This window comes from Mastigoproctus giganteus, chromosome 8, assembly GCF_048544385.1.
Source record: "Mastigoproctus giganteus isolate SK-2022 chromosome 8, ASM4854438v1, whole genome shotgun sequence".
Lineage (NCBI taxonomy): Eukaryota > Metazoa > Arthropoda > Arachnida > Uropygi > Thelyphonidae > Mastigoproctus > Mastigoproctus giganteus.
The window spans coordinates 200,315,253-200,342,196 of NC_143582.1; the positions used below are offsets into that span (position 1 = coordinate 200,315,253).

The 26,944-nt window shown below is 31.6% G+C and overlaps 1 protein-coding gene across 1 annotated transcript in view; it reads right to left on the minus strand.

Annotated features, from left to right (window-relative positions):
* Positions 1-26,944, minus strand: part of LOC150082172 (SIN3-HDAC complex-associated factor) — a 99,679-nt gene that overhangs the window by 30,808 nt on the left and 41,927 nt on the right. The window contains exons 3-4 of the mRNA XM_090380442.1: positions 23,827-24,082; positions 20,169-20,392 (exon numbers count right to left, since the gene is read on the minus strand). Coding sequence (XP_090236568.1) covers positions 20,169-20,392; positions 23,827-24,082 — 480 coding nt within the window. The remainder of the gene's footprint in view (positions 1-20,168; positions 20,393-23,826; positions 24,083-26,944) is intronic.

Genomic DNA, 26,944 nt, shown 5'->3' on the forward strand with positions numbered 1-26,944 from the left:
AAATGCACATATGCCCAAATGTCATATGGTGTCATTAATTAAAAGTAAAACTTTCAAAACTCAAAAGAAACCAATACCAAAATTCAGACTGAAATATTAATGACGTTAGAAATTAGTGAACAATTCAAAATTATCCATTAGTGCGCAACTGAATTTTTGTCTCCATGAGAGCCCAACTGAATTTGTCTCCATGAGACAGCTTTTTCACACGAGCTTAATAAAAAAATAAACAGACTATCTCTGAACAACCATAAACATAGTTGTGAATTCTAAATATATTTTAGATTACAAGATACAGTTCAACTGTCATTAAATTAACTTCTAGCAACTTTAGGCTTTTTTTTTTTTTTTTTTAATTCATTTCTGTTACTTACATAACCAAGAAACCAAATATCAAGAATAATGTATTATGGCCTTAGTAGATAATGCAACATAAAAATAGTAAAACCACCACCCAACCAATCAAGAATAATAAATGTTAATTTAATATTAATTTTGTTGTTCTCATCTGATTGTGATTTTTTTTTTTTCACTTTAAACTGAAGTAGTCTTCCAAGTAAATGTAACTGGGAGCAGTAATATCCCTTCCTCCCAACCTTGGCAAGAAGCGTGGAGGCCACTGTTGTAGGTTGTGTGATAGAGGTTAATTAAAAATTAAATGTTAAAATGAAAAAGGAGTAATTATAATTTTCCTGCATAGATATATTTATTCTTGATTGGTTGGGTGGTTCTTTTTGGATTTTTATGGCAAATCAGCTAAGGACTAACATGTTATTACTGATATTTGGTTTCTTAAATTAAAAATTGTATGTAACAGATATGGGAGGACCTAAAGACAAATCACTCGATGAAACAGACCTGGGGCAGGATTCATTGCAATGAATACCGCTTCATAAACAAAACTAATTCCAACTATGCCACACGAAAACTGCCTACTTTTTTTTTTTTTTTTTAAATTAATATACAGTTAAAAGTGGATAACAAAGGTAATTTAAATAATTCTTTGGACTTGAATCCTTTCATAAGTGAGTTCACTGAATGTACAATGGCTTGTTGTCACAGTCAGTTTTACTGCTTGGGACTGCTCCGTGAATAAGTTTCTATGTGGAATTTAGATATTAGTGTCTTGTATTAGTGGAAACACAGATTTGGTACGTTTTGGAAAATTAAGCCTAGAGCTAATAGAAAAAACATCTACACATTACTCACTGTTTGTACTCACATGTAATCACTGTTTTGAAAAGAACGAACAGAATAAGTTACTACTCAGAATTAATTAAGAGGTTTTAACTGGAGCAAATGGCATCTTGTACTGAAAATTACATTTAGAAATAATGGTGGCTTTACTATTTTTCAAAATATTTGAATTTTGACATTTCATTAAAATAAGTTAGCAAAACAATGCAAAACAGCTACAGTGTGTACACACACACACACACACACACACACACACACACACGGACAAAGCAAGTTTCTTAAATATTCCACTTCTTAAAATTAATCTATAATGAAGCAATAAAGAAAACTTCACAGAAAATGGAGCAATTATCCTATATAATAGCAACTAATAATACTTTTGTCAACAGTTGCAAAGTACATAAGAGATTTACACTTAAAAGGTTTCATGGCAGATGGTGAAATGCCAGTCAGTTATATTTATAGATTTAATATACTATTAACAGAGCTATTTGAAAGAATGAAAAATGTCTTCAACTAATTTGGTCCCATCGACTAGTTATTTTAATGGGTTGATGGTATATTTTTAAAAATCCTTTAATCATGAAGTTTAATAATTAAGAATGGTGCTATTCTGAAATTTCATAGACAGTATAATTCTACTAATCTGGGTGTATAAGTGCGTGTGTGTGTGTGTGTGTGCACACATACAATACAGAACTTTTTTAAATGTAATACACAATTTATAATGTAGTGGAACATTTATCAAGATTATTTTTCATTGACAAGCTAGCAGCAAAATTTTAATTTCTCTACATTTCACCCATTCCTTTAATTCTCAACACCTATGTACAAGGAGCACCACAAGGTATTTCTTTTTCAGTTTCTCTCTTACATCTAAGTATTGTACTTTAAAATTTATCTGATATGTAAAATGTTAATCACAAAAAAAAAAAAAAAAAAAAAAAATTATAAAAAGGATGTAATGAATTCCTTTAAAAATTCTAAAAGTCAGAAATCTATTATTTTACTAAACAGCTGATAAGTCAGTAAGAAAATGGTATATAAGCTGTACCACAAAGATTTATTTTAATGACATAGTCACTAAAATAAATCTTTTCAATTATTGGTTAAAACTAATCTCCGTAAAATTAACTAGTTAAACAGTATACAACTACAGTGTTTATATATCCAAAATTTTCTGTAACTATTCACTGCATCTATAAGAAATGTCTCTTGTAAGTGAAAAAAGTAACACGAAGAACATGAATGCAAGTCCAAAATTATAAACTGCAACTTCTTTATGATAATGAAACAGGTTACAGTGTATCAAATATATATATAGAAAAAAATGAAGATAACAGAAACATACTGATAGTTAATAATAGTCGTTTAGACATATTTAGGCTTAATCTTTATAATAAATATTGTGAATCTTCGAGAGCTGGTAACAGTTGTTACAAAAATTCTTAAAATACAAATTTATATATCTACCACAGATACTAGAGTATAAGCTGACTCCTAGTTTTGGGCCTTGCAAAGTCAGAAAATGTGCTAATCTGTGTATAAGTTCATATTAGAAAATAAGCTTTGAGGGTATAGTCAACATTGCCCGGTTTATATTTCAGCATAACAAAATGGCAAATTCTGCAAAACTATTTGACCAAAATCTTTTTTGATAATAAATGAATGTAATATTTAATTACAAAGGCCACAAAATAAATGTGGCCTCTGGAAGATTAACTGCTTTCAATTTAAAGCCAGTTTCATATGATGCTTGTTTTCAATTTCGGCCATACTTTTACTTTTTATGAAAGAATTGATAAAACTTTCTTTGTGATTATCAATACTATCACAACTGCACTTCCAATTAAAACAGACACTTTAATTTCAATTTTAAACTACTGTACAACAATAAATGTAGGCTATAAAAGTTGAGAAATATAAAACTGTCACCTGAATTTGCTCTACAAAACACTAATGCAACAAAAATTAACTAGTTATGCAATAATCTATGCTTTGCACTCACTCTATAAAGACCTGAGAATAAGAGGTAATTTTTCTTGGTAACATTAAAAAAATAAAGTTATTTAACAAAATGTTTTCTCCGTGTGTGGAAACCTGACATGATCGGTATAAGGCAAACTCTCCTTGATTTTGAAAACGTCCAAAATTTATCTGCTTATACCCTAGTATCTAAGGTAAATATCAGAAGTTAAGGAAAATATGATAATATAAGGCAGACAATATTGCCTATTCATATGTAAAAATAGCAAAATATTTGCTACTAATAAATTCATTAATTTAACTGTTCACCATAAAATATTACTGTTGTTTGAATGCTAAAACAACTGTAGATTCACAAAAACAGTTTGATTATCAAAAGAATACTTATATAACATGCTGCACACATGACAATATCACATAATCCTCAAAATCCAATATTACAAATTTATTATTTTTTTCATTGTATCACTAAGTAACAAATTAATACTCCACATGTGGTTTTAATATTATAAGAGTAAGTGAAACATGTAAACTAAATAAAAGAAATTGTATATATCGATAACCATATCACTGATCTCACCACTCAGTTAATTGCAAATGATTAGTCAATTCCACTAACACATTAAATATTTTGCAAATGAATTTAAAATTTTGCCAAATACATTTTTTAATTAAAAACTACATAATTCATATAATCCAAACAGTCCAAAATCATTTTTTTCTAGTAAAAATCATATTGCAGTCATGGAAATAAGACTCAGGTCAGTAACTTCTTTTCAACATCATTTATACAATTAAAGACTGGTTCAGAATAACTAAAAATTATTTTGGAATGGGCTAAGTCATAATATAGTTTTTGAAGCAAAGCTATATGCTTCTGAAACATTTCATAAAATATTTCAGAAGCACATAGCTTTGTGAATCAACCTTCTTCCAGATGGATTATATAAAAGTTATTACTCTTGTATGATGGAAATCTTGCATATAAGTCTTGATGATTGTGAATCTAATATTGAAAAATCTGACTGAATATTGTCAGCTATTTTTCTGACAACATTCAGTCATATTTTCAATTTGATTGATTCTGATTTGTTTTATTTACCTTTAGTTTTACACTGAATCTGAATGGTCAGTTGTGTGTGGAAATTAAAAAGCAGTTTCAACATTAAGTAAAACCTCTAGCATTGTTGCTATTATGGGTATTATTGTATCAGGCATCCATGTAAACTATTCACTGCCTGCAATAAAGCGAACATTGTTGGTATATATTCAACTTGGTATTCATGAACTCATTGTTCAAAAGATCAATTTTTTTTAGTTGAAATATAACAAACAGTAACTCAAATTTCAAGTTATTTCTATAAAGCAACTTTAAATTTATGAGTACTTGAAGGGAAGAAATATGGAAAATGACTGTTACAATACAACATGATTTGTCACCATGGGACATATGTTGAGAAAAGCAGCTGTACCTTCAAAATTATACATAAAAAATAACAGAAAATAAAGAACCTTCTATTATGTGGAAATGGGGGGAAACAAAGTTTGAAAGGGAATACTGATGAGATATGCAAAGTCAAGTTCATCTACAAAATATACCACTTTGTATGAAAATAATTTAATATATACATAAATAAAAATAAATTAGACACAAGAATTAGTAAATTCATAAGTATTTTTTTCTTTTATATATCTTTGAAAAAAAAAAAAAAAGTTTTATGATAAAAAAATTAATATACACTGAAAATGTTAAGAGAAACATTATGATTTCTTACAAAATAGTAAATTTCAATAGTCACATGGTAATGTGACTATTGAAATTTACTTTACCATGTGACTACTGAAAAAGTTTCAATAAAGGCCCAGTGCTTAACCTTTTATACACTGATCAACTCCAAAATCAGATGCAACAAAAACTCATGTATCATGTGGCTTTGATGACAGTTTGGTGGTTTTGTTGCTAATCAGTTATTTGGAGAGATTTAAGTTCAGATACCATTTACGACAGATGGATTTCTTAAGAGGATATCTTACTCAAGCAGAGCATGAGTAAGATATCCTCTTATCCATTGTCTGTAGAAGCATGTTCCCTCCCTGGGAACATGCTTCTACAGACAATGCATACTCATTTGTAATGGAATTTACTGCTGTTTTGTTGTGTAATAAATAATAATAAAATAGTAACTTACTTTAAAAATGGAAGGAAATTTCTGCAAGATAATTTTTTTTGGTTCAAAAATACATCAATACAAAACTTCACGACTGCCATAAAATTAAAATATGATATGAGAATCAGCAGAGGTGAATATGCTTGCAACAGTGAATGAATCATTATTAATTGATTTTTAAAGACTAATTACAAAATATATTATGGAATGTTGTAATACTAAATGATTCTTCCAACTGTTCTTGACAGTTTAATCCTCAGGCCACCCCCCCCCACCCCAAGCTCTAGCCTTGTGCATATCTCAACATATTTTCCATGCTTTCCTTACAAGTCTTCCTCCAGGTCTCTCAGGCTGTTACCATTAAGTTATAATGTAGTACAGCACACATGAAGTATTAAATTGATAATAATTTCTATTACAAAAAATGAAAGTACACAGTATACTTATGAATGTAATTTGTGGATTTCTAAATTTAGCTAACATGACAATTTTTCATTTCTATATTATGAATGACAAGATATAGCACTTCTTGACAATTCTGTGTATTAATAGAATATAAACAACTGGGCCTGTTATTTTAAGAGGTAACTGTCATCATTGTTTTTTCTCTGCTATTGATTTATAAGTGGCTAATTTTAATGTTAGACCTATATGATAATAAAAATAAGTCAAACAACACTGACATATTAATTTTTTGAACTTCATAACTTATTTATAGAGTAATCACACAGGTGTTCTCAACCACTTTCATGCAAGAGCCCAGAAGCACAGTCATACTATTATGATTCAAAACAATGTCAAAACTGCAACTAAAGTAAAACAGCCAAAGCAAGCAGACTTGCTCAACAAGAAATTCAAATGTTTATGCCAAATGTTTAATTATTGGGATCCCAAAGGAACTTTTAACTCCCATGGGTGGAAATCTGTAATAAGTTTCATATATGAAAAAAAAAAAAAAAAAAACCCACTTATTTTCTATTCTAAAACCAACAACTAAAGACTTGTTTATGTCAACATTATTAGTAATAGGTTATTTCTCCAATCTCTTTTTTACTTTTAATAGTTAAGTATGTGTGTGTGTGCGCATGCACCCACAAAACAAATACTTTACACAATGATGTGCATTAAAATTTTCACATTTCTTTCACGACTTAAGTTCTATACTGCTATAAAAAAATAAATAAAAAAATAAAAATAAAGGAAAATGCAAACGCATTTGCAAGTTAATCAAATTCCTTTAAACTATACGTATTAAAATTCAAAATAAAATGTAAAATTCTTTTCAAGAACAAGTATGAACATGCAATATAAATAAAAAGAAAAAATAATAAATATATATTGTTTTTTTTGTTTTTAGATGAAACAAGAATCTGTAAATAACCATAAAGTGAATCCATGCACACTACAAGGGTACTACAGGTTCCAATACTTTGTTTGACGATACCATTAAAAAAAGTCAATATAACAAAAAGCCCATCAGAAACAAATATTTTGTATTCTAATACAAATAAATCCCTTCCACATATTAATTCATGAAATGGGGTGAGGAAGAAAAAAGGGACCTGATTATGAGAATATACCAGTTACAATACAAAAATAAATACAATATATTAGTAATTCTCAAACTATTTTACTCTTGTCTCCTCCTCCAAGCTGAGTTTAAGAATTAAATAGGTTAAAATTCTAAATGTCCTATCCTTCCTTGGGAGAATTAATCTTGTTCCCAAAGTATGACCTTTCAGTTGAGAACTCCTGTGTGTGTGTGTGTGTGTGCGCGCGCAACATAATCAAATAGAGATAATATATTTCAAATCAAGTATACATAATGCACTTTGGTAAAAAAAAACACACTTATTTACAATATACCATAGACAGAAGTACATCTATTAGCTGCAAAGCATTTAACTGAGCAATAGCTAACTTAACTGACTGCACAACCACCTTGCCAAACTCCTTTAATACTATTTTAATCAAACAACTATACTGTCAGTTAAACCGAATGGAGAACAGGAATTACTTTGCTTGATAACAGGGTTAGGTTCCTTAAAAACAAGTTGTTTTTAAGAAACATGAATGGCAATTTTCCATATACTATGTCATAATGAGAGCTGTTCCTTGAAAAAAAAATAGTTAAATGATTTTAGAGTAATTAGTAATAGGGGATGAAGTATACTTATCTATTTTGCATAAACAATATAAAAACGACCATCCCCATTAGGCTATAACCACAAAAGAAAGAAAAACTTTAGAATAACAAAAACAATCATAAATCTACTGACATCTATACTCTTGCTGACAACATTTGCATGTTTTTTTTTTATATGTCCCTCCTAATTCTGTTGCTCCGTTGCAGCTTCTAAATGGGCAAAGGCTTGCATAGTACCCTTGATTGTTATTAATTTTTTAGACTGCTGAACTAGCATTTCTTCAACTTCATTTTCATTCTTTGATTTTCCCATTCAAGCTCTTCAGTAGTCAAATCTTCCCCATGTGATTTGAGTAAACTGACCACATCACTCTTCTCAACATTATTCAAGCCAGCCTTTTTCTGAAGTTTTCATTATGTTTCTTTCTATATCTGCTGGCTCTCTTCCAATCAAAGGTTAATTTAGATAAATAGGCCATACTTTTCTCCAATCATATCCAGTGTCTTAATTTCCTCTCATGCAGCTTCTTCCTTTCATGAAATTTTGGACCCATTTAAAAAGTACTATTAAAGTGAAACCAATAAACAAATCAGGCAAATGTAGGACAAGTGAAAATAGCATATAGAGTAATTCTACTTACTAAATGACACTTTGGTTTGGCAGTAAAACCTATATCAATAAATTTGAAATACCTATATTATTAATAAATAATAAGAACGGTAATATGGTCCAACACTGACCCCAGTGGAACCCCACTCATATTAATCCATGAAGGGCAGTGGCCAGTTATAACCGCTGTCTCCTACCATTTATCGATCCATTAGTATTGACTGTCCCACTGTTCCAACTTATACAACAATTGCTGTTGTTGTTATTTGGTTTTTAGGAGCATTAGCAACTAAGGCCATATTGCTCGGGGATATGCGGTGGTCATTCCCTGACCTTTCCGCATCCTCCATATTTGGTGGTGACAGGCTCGAACCCCGGTCTAATCAAGAAGCGTGTGCTAACGCACCGCTGCTCCTTCCCACTTGGCTACAGAGGCGCCTACAACAATTGTAAATGTGGTACAGTGTCAAAAGGCTAAGTATATGAGTAAAATATTATTCTTTATCATCCAGTCCTTTTTTGACAACCTCATATTAGCTAGCTAATCAGATTAGTAAGACGTGATCTCCCTTTAACAAATCCATGCTATGAATGGCTTACAGCTCCACACCTATTATGGTGATAGGAGTTGAGCTATAAAGTATTCACAGCATGGATTTTTTTTGTTAAAAAGCACTTCTTATATTACTTCTTTAACTATTGTTTCCATTATTTTCCTTGGCATAGAGGTTAAACTTACAGGTCTGTAGTTATCCACTTTACTATTTCAATCACCCTCATGAATAGGAAATATATTTGCACTTCTCCAATCTGCAGGTATACTTCAGGTGAATCTAAGAATGTGCTCATTATGATGGCTAATAAAAGTTTAACTAGTGCCTTTGCAGCTTCTTCCATCAGCAATAATGCTCTATTCATTTTTAGCTACAGAAATTCTATTTCTATTATAAAATTATTTATTCAGTTTATCAGCAATCTGTACACAATCATAAATGGTTATACTAACAGTTATATCCAGTGGACCAATGTGATTCTTTCCTTGCCTTCTAGTGTTAACATATGCAAAGAATTCTTTGCTACTTTTCTTTGTATTCTTAGACAAAAACTTCTCATAATTTGCCTTAGCATGCCTAATCCCTCAGAACTTTATTAGACACCAGTCATATAGTTAGATTTTTATAATTGAGTCGTCATATATTTATTGTAAGAAAAACTCATCCCCTGACAATTTTATAATCATCCCATGCATTTTTCTTCTCTTTCATTAAACTCATCAGTTTGTCTGACATCCATACTGCTCTAAATCTTGAACAATATATCTTGGTGGAAAATTTTTAGTGGTCTCAACATGATTAAGCCTCCGAATACTTCTCATTTGGCATTTACATTTTTTAATAGGTCAGTTGTTCCACTGGAAACATTTTAAAAATATATCTAGGCTCATTATCATCAACTTGCAAAAACAAAAACCCTTCCCTTTACCCTTGACAGTACTGTAGTTATTTGTTTGACTAAATCCCACATCAATATGCTACAATCACTGCCATCCTAAAGATTGTTTTTAATTAAATTCTTAGTACATGATGAATCATTGCTGATAACCATATTTCTTTCTCTTGTTGCCTCTTTAACTTTTAGTGTAGAAAGCAGTCATTTAAGAAAATGAAGAAATATTTTGATACTGAGTGAAATTACCAACCCACAGGTTCCAATGATATCTAGTAAATCGAAATACCTCATGGTAAGTCATTATTTGCTAGCCCCCTCTATTTGTGTTACCATCAGAATTAGAACACTGAATTAAACATACACAGCTATGCAGCAAGGTTTCTTATATGTAATTCATGATAGCTGTCAACACTGTCAGAACTGTACAGAGTTTAAATCAACTGTAAAACCATCCAATTAAAATCAGTGTTAAAGGAGTACAAGGTTTTCTTTGTGGGTGACTGTTATTTGCACAACTACCTTTAATAGTTGCTAATGCACTAAAAAATGCCTAGTTCATAACACTATTTTCCAATTCTGTTGCATAAAATTTTCTTTCTGTGCTATTTTAACATATAAACAATCTTGTATTATATTGTCTCATATATCTACTCAGTTAACATCATAAGACTCAACTGTTTGTGCCCCTCTTCAAAATTTTTTAAATTCTACTTAAATTTTGAAAGGAACACAAATGTTATTGTTATGTTTTCTGGCACAAGGGATACATAGGCCATATTGCACCTCTCAAAACAATTTACTTTACATATAAAAACTGCTTGAGCAGTAGTTAGAAATGGTTATACATTTGAATTTGTTTTAAATAGAGAAAGAATTCTGAGAGATTTGCTTCTTTACCTATGATGTTATTGAGAGACAGAGGTTGTTGTAGCTCTGAAATCAGCTTGCTTTCTTGTTGAACAAACTACATTCGAGGAGTATATGTTTTACTGTAAGTGACTGCGAGCAGTGCGCACACCGAGGAGTAATATTTCCTGGAAGCAGGTAGAGATGTGCGAGGTGAGTGTGACCTATTCGAGTTCTGGCTAAGATTACTTCTTTTCTATTTTTACGAAGGCTAGAAGTCCACAAACATTATTTAAAAATTTCATTTGCCCCATCTCTCATATTAAGGGATCTTCCAGTACAATAGTTGCACCTTATTAAAATTAAGTTTTTATTATGCCCTATATGGTTAAAAAGCCTTTAATACATAAATTACTAAACATTCATGTGTAGAATACATTTATGGATTCATATCTTACCTTTGTGCTAAATTAGGATATGAAAATTATTATTTTACAAAAATTTAATGTAGCTAGTAATTCAGGCAAACTGAGATTACAATCTAAATTGAATATTATGGACCAACTGCCTATAACATTTATAATGCAACAAACATAACAGCCACATGCAGATCAAAATAATGATTTGAATACATGTTGCAAAAATATGTTTAGGTTCATTGGAGGGCATTTGATGTAATATGCATTCTTAAATTAGCACCTTAAAATTAACATTTAAAATTATTCTCTTAAGTTACAAGTATCTATGCTAGAATGCATTATGAAAATATTATTTAATAGATAACTGTTCTCATTTATGTAATTTGTATTGTAATCTTTCAATTTTATAGTTAACTGAAAGTCAATTACTCAGTAAATTTATTAATCTTCATAACATTCAGCTTCTGTAAAATAATTTGAGAGGCATGTTATTCAGTTATCTATTAATATAATTTCAGAATTTATGGTCCTTTTTAAGTAAACTTGAAGACAAGATTTCATAGAGAATCTGGAAATGTAACTTACATGTGGATATTTAGATTTGATAATACTAACTGTAAGGGCATTCTAACCTTGTAGGGATTAAAGTCCTTATACTTTATATTTGGTATAAAGTTATCAAATTAACTTTTATAATTAAATAAGACATCAAGTGTCTCCTTTAATTTAAGCATTTTTTATTCCATCATGTATGTCCCCACAGTGTAACTAATTATAAGTTCTTCTCAACTTATAATTGTTGCACCAAGGAAAAGCTGGTTTTATTTACTAATGAAAAAGCCAAATATCAGTTCTATTTACTAATATCAAAAAAAATTCTATTTTGTTTCATGGATAAAAAAGGACTATTATTTTCTGACATAAAAATACAAGCAGTCTTTAACTTACAATCTGCACTTCTTTTTAATTTCATGAACATAAATGTCACTTGTCAATGATTGGAAGTCCAGACCTGCTTTTGTTGGGCAATGAAGGGAAAGATGTTTTTATTTATGCACTCTAGTTTAAAAATACAGATGACAGCAAGAAAAGTTATTTGAATGGATAAAGCCAATTATGTTAACTGTTTTTTTAATACTGTACAGCAAGTAGTTTTCAGTTTCAATTATAATGAATGAGAAAGTGTAACACTGATAATTGGAAAATTTGTTCTCATGGAAACTTAACTTGCAAATACATAATGCACTCACATATACACAATATTTTATGCTATTTAGTCTGTTTGGTTGTTATCGATCCCTAGTGCGAAAGGTTTGTGTATTTTTCATTCAATATTTCATCTCAAAAGTCAGATAAAAGGAAAGGTCAGTGCTCGTGCAATGCTTCAGCTCTGATCTTTCAAACTAATGGCACTTTTCTCAGAACATAACTGTCATAAGTCCAAAAACTGCCATATAAAGTAATTCCAAGAAAAACACTAGAAATAAGTGCAAAGTGGAACATTGACATACTATATCTAAGGAATTTTTAGAGCTGCATCTAAAATATAGCTCTAAAAATTCTTATGGTTCATGCTCTAAACAATCCATTAATTTAATTAAAATTATGCATTCTTAATAATAATTATAATAATAATTTTTTTTCTTAATAATTATTATTAAGAAAAAAAAAATTAAGAGCATTTTATTGTAAATTCTGCTGCAAGTTAAAATTTTCTTTTTTACTTAAAAACTACTAATATAGACTTCAGTCAGAGAAGAAAACTGAGCTAAAGAAATTAAGTTCAATAATAATGCTTAAGATTTATACTTAAGTACATAAATTCAAGTTGAAGAAGGATGGTTGCAGGATAGATATGCAGAAGTTTGCTTTCAGCCAGCAGGTAGTTCCATCCAGCAGGAAGTGGATGGATTGAATAAATTCAAGGAAGAACTAGCCAAATTCTTGGAGAGTACAGATGGGTGAAGTGTGTGTGTGTGTGTGTTTTTGGTCATGCTATATAAGTTTGCCTTCTTGCATTATTTGCCATTATTATTCCAATATTCTTTTAAGTAGTAGTAACAGCAAATGATGCAAGAAAGCAAGAGATAGGGTTTCTCGAGAAAAAAGAAAAACCCATCCTTACACAGTTCACCCATCCTTACCCTCCAAGAATTTGTCTAGTTCAATTTATTCAACCCATCCACTTCCACAAGATCAGATGGGAGCCTGTTCTAACAATAATCCACCTACTGGATGAAGGCAAGCTTCTGCACATCTCTCTTGCAACCATCCTTCCTCAACTTGAATTTATGCCTCCTCGTGTGTGTAGTCTCAGCAAGTGGAAGAATGCCACTAACAATCAGCCTACTCAATCCACTCAAACCTTTAAACATTTCAATCAGATCTCCCAGCAAGTGCCTAATCTCCAAACACTGAAATTTGCAGAACTGAAGCCTTTTGTTCCCTTCACCAGTCTTGGCTGCCCTTCTCTGCCACCTGTTCCAGCAGATTTACATCCTTCCTAAAGTAAGGCCTCCAGTTCTATATACAGTACCCAAGATGTGGCCTAACCATAGCCTTATACAAAGAGATAATCATCCCCCTATTATTGTTAGCAAAAGTTTCTGTATATTATTGACAAAACCCCCATTAGCTGTCCTGACAGCATATCTGCACTGTTCAAAGAATTTTATGTCTGACTGCAAAATTGCTCCTAGATCATTTTCATTCTCCACTACCCTAAGTGTAATACCACATAGTTGATAAGTTACTTGGGGGATTACTACTACCCATATGAAATACCTTACATTTGTCAATGTTAAGCTTCAACTGTCATTTCTCTGCCCATCGACATAATTTTCCTAGATCTTGTTGAAGTAGCTCATCCCAGTCACTGTCATTAACCATGTTGACAACCTATGCATCATCTGCTAACTTAGACATTAAGCCTGATATACCTTCATCAATATCATTGACAAATATTGAAAATAACAATGGGCGCAGAACTGAACCCTGGGGAACCCAGTAATGTTAGTTCCATGAAGAGCAGTGCCCATTGATAACCACTGTCTTCTTCCCACTTAACCATCCCTTTATCCATAGCAGTAACTTGCCCTTAATGCCACATTGCTCCAGTTTGTGCAGTAGTCTTTTAAGTGCAACAGTATCAAGAGCCTTCTTGAAATGCAAGTATACGATGTCAAAATTATTTTTTGCATCCACTTCCTTGGTCATTGCATCATAGTAACCTATCAGACTGGTTAGACAAGATGATCCCTTAACAAATCCACACTGTGATCACAGTATAATTGCATGCCTGTCCACATGGTTCTGTATGACTTCTTTAATCAGTGATTCCGTTATTTTCCCTGGAATAGACATTAAGCTAAAAGGTCTATAATTACTCATGTCACCTTTTGATGCCCCTTTATGAATTGGGGATACATTTGGACATCTGTAGTCCATAGGGACCTCCCTGAATCCAAGGATGCTCTCATAATAATGGCTGAGGGTTTGCTTTTCTCCTCCACAATTTCTCCTCCACTTTCCTTTCAGTTATCACAGTCATTTAGCTCCTCATTAGAGTTTGATAAACGTCTGGCATTCTCTTCCCTAAATTTCTCATGTATGGATGTAGATGCAAAATGCTTATTGAGCAGGATCATCAACAGTTAACCCATAAACATCAAGTAGCCCAATGTGATTCAACCCCTTCCTTCTATTACTATAAGCATAGAAGTGTTTGCTGTTTTCCTTTGCATTCTTTGCCAGAGACTTCTCATAATTCTGCCTTAGCTTGCCTAACCTTCTTGGTGACTTGATTACAGACTAATTTATATGCATCCCATGCACTTTTCTTCTCTGCCATATGTCTCAATAGTTCATCTGACCATTTGATCATTTAGGTCTAAGCCTTTACTATTGGTAACATTATTGGTTGGTCCCACTGCACAGAATTTAAAAAACTGTCTGAGACCACTGTAGTCGCCCTTACAAAAGCAAAAGCCTTTCCCCCCTTATTTTTGACAGTAGTTGTCTTTAACTAAATTCCACACTAGTAAACTGTGCTCGCTGCCACCCAGTGGGTCTTTTACTTTGTCTTAAGCAAAATATACAAGTATGATCTAAAGGAGATAAGCCAGCTCTACAATAATCACTCTGTAAATTGTTGACAATTATATGGACTAGTACTGAACGTAAATTTTACAATGCTGCTCAAATGATTGGGATATGGAAGTATGAACTAAAAAAGTACGTGATTAAACATTACAAAATGAGTGTCTCTTTGATGCTCCCCATATGCAATGATTCATAATCATAGCATGGCTTTACATGAAGCAACATTTTTCTAAAAAAAAGATGATAAATCCAGCAGTTGCAGGATGCAGTCTCCTGATTTGATTCAAGGAAACATTTTCCTAATCTTCAAGGCATAATAATGTATAATATAAATGATTGTTTCAAAAGGCATGAAATAGACCCAACTACAAGACAGAAATAAAAAAAAAGGTTAAATATAAAATTAAAACTGAATACGTGAAAACTATACATAACTACACAAATCTTTACTGATTGATATGAAGAATAAAAAAGTATATTTATCTTCTAGGTAAGTTCAGTAAACAGAAAATTTAGTTCTGGTTATTGAATTTATTAAACTATATTTCCAAAAATAAAACTTACACAGTAATTTTATACCACAACTTTATAAATAACTTAGAGAAAAACAATCCAAGTTTAATGGTAACAGCCTTAATCACTTTCAAACTTGGCGGCAAAGTGAACAGATCTATGTAAGTGATGGAAACCTCCATAACTGTTTCAAGCCACTATATTTTCAGTTTTGTGTACATCTATCATACAACATACTAGATGAGATTCGCTGAATCCATGTCCTGTTAAACCTTCATTGGTTATAGAAGTTACACTAATGAATTAAATATATATACACAGATAAAGGGTTCATTAAAAAAAAGTTACATTTTGATACATCACAAACAGTCCCAAAAGAGTCCATGACTAGGTTTAGAAGTACAAAAATGGCAGTAGAAGTGACTAGTTTTCAGTACCATCAATGTAACAACTTGTATAAACAAGTATTCTACACTGTAATAAAATACCTGCAGAGGAGACTTCTTGGAGAAGCAATGCAGATGTCAAATGCACATTACGTCATCTTTTTACATACTGGAACAACTGGCATGTCATGTATGTAAAATGAATTGCACATATCAATCAATTTTCTGAGCATAAAATAATGGTCCAATTGGAATGTTTGAAAACACAGCAAGCTCAAAGATTACTAAATCTCAATTTCATGAAATTGTGTCATGCTTATACACAATAAACTGAACAAGTATTATGCAACGTTACTTGTATTCATTAAATCTTTTCACATTCTTCAGTAACAACAATAAACATCTACTACAGAACTGCTGATAAGAAAAAACTTGATTATGGATTTTTAGGTCTGCAAGAATCGGACTTAGAGTAAGCAACACATATAGTTCCATTTATATAGTTCAATTAGATATATTTAAAGACACTGCATAGGGTCAAACAATATTTAAGTTATAAATTTTAACCACCCAAATGATTTAAGCAGCCATGGTCATCAACCATTATAAGGATCATAATCCATGGTCCATATAATGGTTACAGAATAAAATTGTTCTAAACTACTTTACAGAAATTTACTCAAAAGAAAAATATTTTAAGATGGAACATAATCACAGAAGAAAAAAGTTATTTAAAGAATAACAGAAGCATTGATTAATATCTAAACTTTATCTGATGAATGATTTATAGATACACCTCTGCTCAAACAAATGTGAGTAATATGTTCCCAGAAATGCTAGCATTAGTCAGGTCCATCATGCTATTCAAATCAAGATTTTCCTATAAGCCTTTATTATACAAAATAGATCTGAACAGTAAATTAATATGGAAATAGTAATAAAAATATACAGAAACAAATTCCAGTCTAAATAAGCTTTTCACAATATAAAATACTTGCATAAATTATTTAAACCTTACCTCCAAAGATGCTACCATAAAAAATTGATTTAACCCCCCTAGCATGTAGTACTTAACCTTTAGCTGGCTGTGGACCCCACTTTCAGTCAAAGAACATGGCTGATCCCAATGCACTGATGCTGTTTAAGTCTAGGCCCCCAAGTTCATCAATTTAGGAGTGCATTGGATCTTTCTCAGAAACAGGAAATGACTGCTTAGGTGGCTAATATAATTTAGATTATGACCAATATACAAAAAAAATGGGTTCAAGATGTATAATTATATAAACAAAAAAATATATATACAAAATGTTACTCTATACTCAGATTTGGCATGAACACAGGGGAGGAAAATTATACCTTTCTAAAATGAGAAAGGAAATATTTCAATGAAACAATTTGTTTCCATATACTGTCTCTTTCAAAGATGAGGCAAGATACAAATTTCTTAACAATAAACTTTAGAAACTTATTAATAAACAAGACAAAGTGAATTTTTGTGGCCATAAAACTAGAAAGAAGGAAAAGACGTGATTAGTCTATCTTTTCATTTTTAAGGAAATACTAGAAAACAGATAGAAAAATCATCATTTGATTAAAAATAAAAATCTGTATTTTTAGGGATGATAAAATGACCAAGAAATATATATATATATATATATTTAAAAAAAAAAAAAAAGTATTTATACAAAGCAGAATATAACTGTTTTAAAATATATTTAGAAGCAGCCTGGAAGACAAACTGTTATGATAGATACCTGAGTATATTCTTAAAACTAGTCTTCTATATTCTTTTTTCCTGGCATTTTTTCCATTCTTCTTGACTTTTTCATGAGAATTAGCCTTTACTGTCCCTTAGTAACTTATCTTGAATACTTGAGCATTTTTTTTCCATAATATACCTATATTTTAAAAGCTCAAAAATCAGTCATTAAAATCACTTATTGCATTTAAAAACGCCACAAGTTGACAAATGTCTCTTTTCAAGTTGCAGAATGCTAGAAATATTTGTCCATTTTTAAACTAATCTGAAGCTATTGAGATAATACAAATATCATATACACATCAGAATCCCTGAATAATTAAAATATCCAAACTATCTTCTATACTGCTATTAATATGCATTGTTGCATCTGTTTGGAAACAAGGAAAAAATTCACTTTTCCCATTTACACAAATGACAAAGGTCAAATATCACAAACATGAAGCACTAAATCAATAAATACACAGTACTTATAATTATTCCAATTTCAATGCACTATACAACAATGTAAATTTTTTTTTAATTATTTGTGACTTTTTTAGAAATAAATATTTTAAAACACTATCAATTTTAATCTTTTCATGAATATTAGAGAAAAACAAAGGAGCTGCTTAAGTATTTGTTTACAGCACCTGACTGCATTTTATGGAAATCTAATGTAGAAACAATTTAAGAAGTCATCAAATAAATGGTGAATAACACAAACTTCCTCTTCCCCTCCTTACTGACAAAATAAAAACATTTCACATGAATGAGAAAGAGTGGAAGTATTTAAAGATAGGATTGAAAAAACGGAAGTGATAATCATGGAACAATTTGTCTCATATTAATGAAGTTTACAAATATATATATATATATATATATATATATATATATATATATATATATAAGTGCATTGTGTGACATTCTCAAAATTATAAAAATGTTAATACAGTATACACTCATAATTCTGAGAATTATGACTCTTGACTTCAACATAAATACAAAGAATCTGCATTAAGAAGTCAAATAAGTTACATAAAACATAAATAATACTACTATTCACAGTGAAAATGTACATAATCAAAACTTACAACGCAATGTAGCATACATTGTTCATGGTGGCAATTAAATTAATCTACACAAATATCTACACAAAGATAAACATATACTAAAGAACTATGGATTTTTATCTCAAGTTTTGATATAAGCATTCCTGCTTATAAAAGTAATATAATGTTATACAACTTACATTCTGGATTAATGGCTTGATGCCTCCAGTTTTGTACAACTATACATATCCTTTCAAACATCAACACTCAGCATGCAAATATTTTTTTATTTTATTTTTTTTGCATGCATAATAGTACATCAACATTCAGTTGCAATCAAAGATGATACAACTGATAAAGAAGGCTGCAGAAAAATATGTGTACCTTTTACTTTTTTTTTTTTATAATAAAGCAACAAAGATTACTATATTGTTACCAAATAAGAGCCACTGATAGTCTAGCACCACCACTATTAGTTTAAAGCACTGTCTAGAAAGAATTAATTTTAGAACTTTTAGTTTTCATCAGAAAAACTAAGTCACGTATATATCTATATATAGTTAGACTACTACAACACTGGCACAAAATTCAATATTAAGCAGAAATAATCTGAATAGGGAAAGTTCTAATTTGTAATATTCATAAATCTATTTCTTATGCACATATAAATAGTTTCAGTTAATAAGGCTTTATTGTTAAACCATTCACTCTTAAGGGGGATGTAGAACTAAAAATATCACAAGTTAGTTTATTAACATTTGATAAAATATTTTGATTATTTTCCATAAAATATTCACAACACCATGTTTTACACAGTTAAAATTTTAAGCCTACCTTCTAATGTGTAAAGAATCTTAGCAGCTTCTTTTAATGTGGCTAGTTTAAAGATTAACAATAGCTATAGAAGTTACAATATATTCCTACAAGTCTAAATGCATAAAAATATTAAAGTTCTTCTACAAATTTATAAAACTGTTTACATAAGTTTAATCACTTAACTTTTAGCAGAAAATGTTTATTAATGAAATGACACATTCTATTTTATATATAAATATATAGAATGATGAAAAGCACTTTAAAGTATATGTTATGGTAAAATTCCAGTGCTACCTAATCTATGAATTAGGTTATGACAGCCTTACAAGCTTCTTTATGCTATAAAAAAAAAAAATACACAAGGTAGACTGGTATATTTAAATGTTCCTCTAAACATCTTCACTTGCTTTAATAAAACATCTATCTTTTGATCAGCATTTCAAAATGGCAGTGCATTTATCAATAAATCACTCCCACTATCTCAGGCACTTCCCTCATTTCACATTTTAAACAAGTCAATTTGTCACTGGTTCTACATCTCCCTTAAGATGAAGCTGGAAAGATCATAACAGATAACAGCTTTAACAATTCTTTCTTAGCACAAACATCTAAGAAACAAAAGGGAACACAAAATGGCAGTGAAAACAATTGCTAAGCTAAACTAAAGCTATCATTAAGCCCTAATTTCACAAATATCAGCAATGCTACTTGCAGGAAATGGTTCTAAATTGTTTTGGATACCATCCTCCTCTTCCTCTTTATTTCTTCCTTTATCTTCAGGAAGCTTTGATCCTCTTGAAGTCTCATTTAAGGGTTTCTCATCTTCCAAAAATTGGTGGTTCCATTCCTTGCTGGAAACCTCTTTATTCTTATTTCTCCGGCAACGACAAGGATGCAATAACTTGGGACAAATAATTACTTCATCATTTGGACCTTTAAATATGATACCACAGCATATTTTTTCCCTATGATAAAAAAGATGGTATTTCATATACTAATCAGACTTAGGAATATAAGTAGTTACAGATTAATGAAACTATTCATCAACCAATCAAATCTCAACAGCTGTTCTCAAATGACAGATTATAAACATAATCTTATAGAATTATGATATTTTACAATTTCAAAAATATAATTGACCTGCAAATAATGACCACAAAATCTTAACAACAAACAGAAGTAGAAACTACTATTTTTTTTTTTTTTTTTTTTAAGAAACTTTTTTTTGTAGAACTTTTTCATATACCTTATTTTTGGTTTTGCAAATTAATCAATTTCCTAAGGTAAGTTACATGTTACTTTGTATATAAAGGGCATTCATTTTAAAAGAAAACCCATATTATTTGTATTAAGTACAATGCTATCAAATAATTCTGTAAAGGTGCTAATGGAGGATGTTACATAACTGGAAGTGACAGTTTTGCATTTTAAGCCTGTAGTTTATCACAATGTGTGTTTGAAGTTACATGTTATTACTGGTGAATAATGCCATGGGTTCATCAAGCAATGTAGTTTTTTTCAGCGGAATCTTACTTGGAAATGAAGCCTTACATGAATGTCAACAAAAACTTCCCTAATACTAACCGACCATGCAAAGCTGCAATTATCAAGATAAAGTTTCTTGAGCATGGATCAGATAGAAATAAGGAACATGAAAAAAGGAGTGTTCTCACATGACACATTAGACGACATTAGACAAACAATTTTACAATCTTCAAACAAATCTCTACAGAAACTCTGCATTCAAAAGGGAATATCACTTGGTTCAGCTCATTTAGTTAAAGAAAACACCCAAAACTTTTCTGTATCAAATCCACAGAAAACATGGGCTTCAATTTCAAGATCATGTCAACAGACTACAGTACTGTTGCTGGTTTAAGTTTACTTTGCCATGAAGGTACTGAAATTTTGGATAAAATTTATTTCATTGATTAAGCATGGTTTCACCTCAGTGGCTATGTCAACAGTAAAACTGAAGAATATGGAGTACTGAAAATCCACATTTTTTTCGAAAATGACCACGAAACGTCAAAATTATTTCAGTAGGCCCTCAATTTTATGGACAAAAAATTTCTGTCCTAAAGGAAAAATTTAGAACCTATTTATATCTGATAGCGTTACACATCTGTCTGATGCTATCAGACAGATATGTTGAAAATTCCTTCTAATGAAATAAAGGCTGTTTTACTACTAGATAATGCACCTGCTCACTCTAATGCTGAGAGGTTAGTTAGTAGGGATAGGAGAATTAAATGTGTTTTTCTGCCTCCTAACACTACTTCACTGATACAGCCAATAGATCAGGGTGTAATTGTTGCTTGTAAGAGGCTATGGCTGTTTTGGAAGAAACAGAAGATGCAGAAGAAGATACAAGAGGCACCAGGACACTGCAAAATTTACATGCATACAACATCAGATCTGCTATCTTCAACTTAGCAGCTGCATGGAAAAATATGAAGATTAATATTAATAAGGAAGCAGCAAGCAACTGAAGCTTGATTATTTCTTCAAGATGACTTCATCAACTGGACTTGTTTCACCAGAATCCTCTACCAGCAAGGAATTAACACCTCTCTCTCCATATGACAGTTGTTTCTGACTCTGAAAATTGTAATTCTTTCAATTAAGTTAATATTGATATTGAATATTATGTATCTTTTTTTAACGTTTTTTTTGTATGTTTTTTATTCAATGGAGTATTAAGAATTTTAAAGTTTTTTCCCCCTCTAAAATTGATTTAAATTAAAAAACTAATGTTCACTTTGAAAACAACTTTGTGTGAGCTATAAGGGAAAAAATATAAAAAAAAAGTGGTGGAAACACTCCATTAGTTAGATTGTATAGTTCTTGGCATGTTTAATTAAAATAAAGTTTGATTCTTGTCATAAATTTATTTTTATATTTTTAACAGATGTTTTAGTATAAATTACTAAATGCATTATTTTATTCATACTTATAGATTATAACATTTTAATACATCCTGTACCTTTTAAGTTCGTTGTTAATATATGTTTTTAAAATACATTCAATTTAAGACTTTCGGCAATAGCAGACACCCCTTCCCCCAATTAGTCCGTTAAATCGAGGGCCTACTATATTATTATTGGCCATATGGTCCAAGGAAGCCTGAGGCTAATGCTGCACCAGCCAAAGAAAAATTCCCGAGTTACCCTGAGAGAGAGAGAGAAGTAGAAAAGAATCATCAAGAAAGAGAAGAATAATGATATCCAGCTCAGGACCCTCGGTGTGCCAAACCCACACTCGCTAATCACTTTTGGAGAATATGGAGCAATGAAAATCTTACACAACTTTTTTTTGGATATCCCCTTATGTACCTACCCCCACCCCCAAATCAGTGTTTGATGTAGCATCTCAAAAGATAGTTGGGCCTATATTTTATTTATTTATTATTATTTATTTTTACCGAAAGCTTCAGGTTTTATCGCTTTTAATCCAGTATTTTAGATAATTTTATTCCTTCAGTATATTTTTAACTATATTTTTAACGTTTTATCGTAATTTATCGTAATATTTTAGTCTTCCTGATAGTGTATCACAGTATTTCATTATATTATATTTTATTTTTATAGTAAAAATTTTTAATTCCTTGGCTGGTGTTTGTCTAATTATTGCAGTATAGAAAACAGGAATGTGTGTCCTGCTTTAGATAAACAACCAGTTTTGTTCAGATACCATGTCAAGTTAATTAAAGTCTAATAACAATGCCATTACAAATGTAACATGGTGCATTATTATTTTTTTATTTTTTTTTTTTACTAAGAATACATTTTGAACTGAATGATTGATAGGCTAGCTAACCAGTCAAAATCACCCAAGACAGGCACCTTCTATGCATAGCTATAGAATACTTCTTGTGGGTCCATATAACCAACACTTACCAAACAAGTTTATGTTTGGCAAAAAAAATTGAGCGTCCAAATTGTGATAGGCAAAGTACAAGATTAATGAATGAATTGTAAAAATTGTCAAAACAGCTACTCAGTCTAGAAAACTCAGAAACTAATCATGAATAAGCAAATCAGTAAATGGCAACTAATATTCCAAGTCCTCCAAGGGCTCCAAGTCCATCACCAACCAATTGGTGATGGACTTGGAGCCCTACTATGTGGTACAGAAAAGCTGGAAGATTCACTCAGGCTATCTTCTCCAACTGAAGAAAGAGAAAAATTTTGCCATGCTCATTCTGCCTAACCAAATAAGTTTCCACACTATGTATTGAGTATTGTAGATATTTATTTTATTTTCCATTCTTCCAGTGAATATAAAAATTTAACTAATATAAAAGTAAATTCAATTATTACATATTTAAAAGGAGAAAAGAAAATATCTTTATCCAGGCTTTCGGGGAGAGAAATATGTATATATATTTTTCACTTACTTTCGCCAGAAGGTCATATCCAAAAATGAGGAAATGGTAAGAGAAGTCCGAGATGAAAGACGTTTAGCTGCACATAATTTAGATGAACGAATTTCTGTTCTCCTTCTCCTCCTTTTTACTCTCTGACCTCTTGCATTTAATGCATCCTGCTCTTCTAGACTTCCAGAATCTTCAGAAGAGTTGCTTGGTGATGGACTTGGAGCCCTACTATGTGGTACAGAAAAGCTGGAAGATTCACTCAGGCTATCTTCTCCAACTGAAGAAAGAGAAAAATTTTGCCATGCTCATTCTGCCTAACCAAATTCTATTAACATTTTGAACTTTTTTTTACACACATTTTTCCCTATCACAATTCTCCCTCCCTACAATTTTTGATCATAAAATTATAGAAAATATTTTTCTGAATAATTTTCCTAGTTCACCTAAGCGTAAAATCCCATCAGGACATAATCTGCCATACACCTGCAAACTGCTGATGGTTAAACAATTGTGTGGCATCCACCTTCACTCTCAAATAATAAATTAAAGTTCCACTCAAAAGATATAAGGAAAGTCAAAAAAGGTTCTATATACCTATACTATAAAAGCAGGCACGTTATTTCATTCTTAGCATCACTATTAACAATAAACTGAAAATGGTTTATGTAATTTTTGACATTTAGGGTGACTTGGCAAATTCTATCAGCTGGTGTCATTCCACTGTTTCGCTGAATGCAAACAAGTGTTGATATGAACAAGTGTTAACAAAAACGGTTTTTCAGCCTGAGTGTGATTGGTGAAATAAGTGTTTTGTAATGCAGGGAGCACACAGGTGCACAGATGAATACCTAGTACAATGGAAGATTATGAAAAAAAGTTCCTTGATATTCAAGTGCTACAGTGAAATGCAGTGTAGCAAGTGTAACAGAGTGATAAGAATATGCAGCAACATCCCAACATAACATCATACAATATTAGCACACAAAAGAAAGACTTAAATATGTACAATATTGCTAATGGTCTAGAAACTTCATCACTGCCAATGGAAAGGACGCTGGAGTAATATTCTTTTACTGATGAGTAACACTTTAATTATCCATTTATGTCAAAAGCCATCTGTTCAATGATCTACACAAGATTAAGGTTGGCAATAGTGTTCCATATTAAGAAAGATTATCAGCTCTATATTCTATGAAACTATAAATTTTACTCCTTCACTGAACAAAACGAATAAGCGATTGCCTATACAGGATCTCCCCGACTTACCTAAGGGTTGCATTCCGCTGAACGCTACATAAGTCGGGGAATCTCCCCCATGCTCGCTGAATTGATTAAATCAAAAAAGAAATGTTCAACGAACATGTAAATAGAATTATTTATTGCATTTATTCAATTTTTTATATCATGCGAAGGAAAAATTATAAAAGCGTGCAATTTAAAAAAAAATTTCAAAAAAGAGAGGAGACAGACATAGCATCAGCAAGCTTTACCTCTCGAGCATCATTGCCAGAATCGACATCTTCAGCTGATAAGTATGCCGCTGCGGAGGTTGAGGGCTGTGGCGATTTAGAAGGGGTCGACCGCCCAACCTTACGAAAGAACGTATCAACAGATGACTGGACGGTAGCTTTTTTCTTTTCATCGTAGATGTCTTTGTAGCAAGCAAGTAAGCATATCATTGACCCCTCTGTTAACTTTCAAGAATCGTTCGCTGTCAGGATCCATCTTCTTAAACCTCGCCATTGCCAATGCAATTTCACAAAATGGCATTGCCATCTCTCTGGCGATGAAGCTTCTCGGATGCTCATTTGGTTCATCTTGAGCTTCGTCAGCATTTCCTTCTTTCACTATTGCTGCCTGCAAGTCGATATGGTATTCGTTAGATAATTCCTTCTCTTCTTCCTCTATTAACTCCTCCACGTCTTTGGCATCAACCTCCAACTGAAGTAAATCTGCAACCTTTACAATCTTATCTGTAACCTCTTCATATGATTCGTCTTTTTCAAATCCTTCGTAGCCTTTTACGTGCCGTGGGCATATTTTCTTCCATGTGCCATTTAAACAACTTTTAGTAACTTCTGTCCAGGCCTTATTAATGTTTAAGATGGCATGGTAAATATTGTAAGATTTCCAAAAAGTCTCTCAACGTAAAATTCTTCTCATGGTCTAAGAAGACAATGCCTGAGCAAATGTTATGCATAATAGTAAAACATAAATAGTATTTATGCACATTTGTTAACTGGGTAAAACTGGTTTTACCCAGTTAATTTATTTTCCCTCTTGTGTGTTTCATTTAAGAAATGGTAAAGAGGCCACTGGCATTTAGTTTAACTTAACCGTTTAAAACCTTATGCACTTCAATACACAGAACTCCTCGTTTTCATTGGTAAGGATATCCCTTTGTGCCCCCAAATAACATTGGTGCTCTTCTTTACATCCTTTCCAACAGATGCCCTTCTAAAATAAGGTTCGAAACCTGCATGCACTATTCCAGATATGGCCTAACAGTGCCTTATACAATGGGTAAATCACTTCTTTGTCCGTGCTGGCAAAGTTCCTACATATGATCCTCAGGGGGCTCACATCTGGTGAGTGTGGGCTTGGCACACCCAGGATTCTGAGCTGGATATATCATTCTTCTCTTTCTTGGTGATTTCCTTCTAATTTTGTCTCTCTCTCTCTCTCTCTCTCTCTCTCTCTCAGGGAATGAATTTTTTTTTGGCTGGTGCAGCATAAGCCTCAGGCTTCCTTGCACCATATAGCTAATAATAATAATAAATAATAATACTAATCACTGACAGAACTCCATGGGTTGTTCTAGAAGCTTGTTTGCATTGTTCAGAGAATTTAATTATGCCTGGATCTTTTTCATACACCACTACTTTCAATTTGGTACTGCTCAAATAGTAAGTTATTCTGAGACTACTGATAAACCAAATGCAATTTGATATGAAGGTTGGCAGGGTGGTTAATGAGAGTAATGAAGGTATGCTGCTGCAATGAGATGAAAAATTAGGGATAAGGGTTGAGAAATGGCAGATGAAATTTATCACTGACAAATGCAAGGGACTGCATAACATCAGTAACAGTAACCCCAGATTAACATACCACTGTGTGGTACTACACTCAGAGCAGTGGA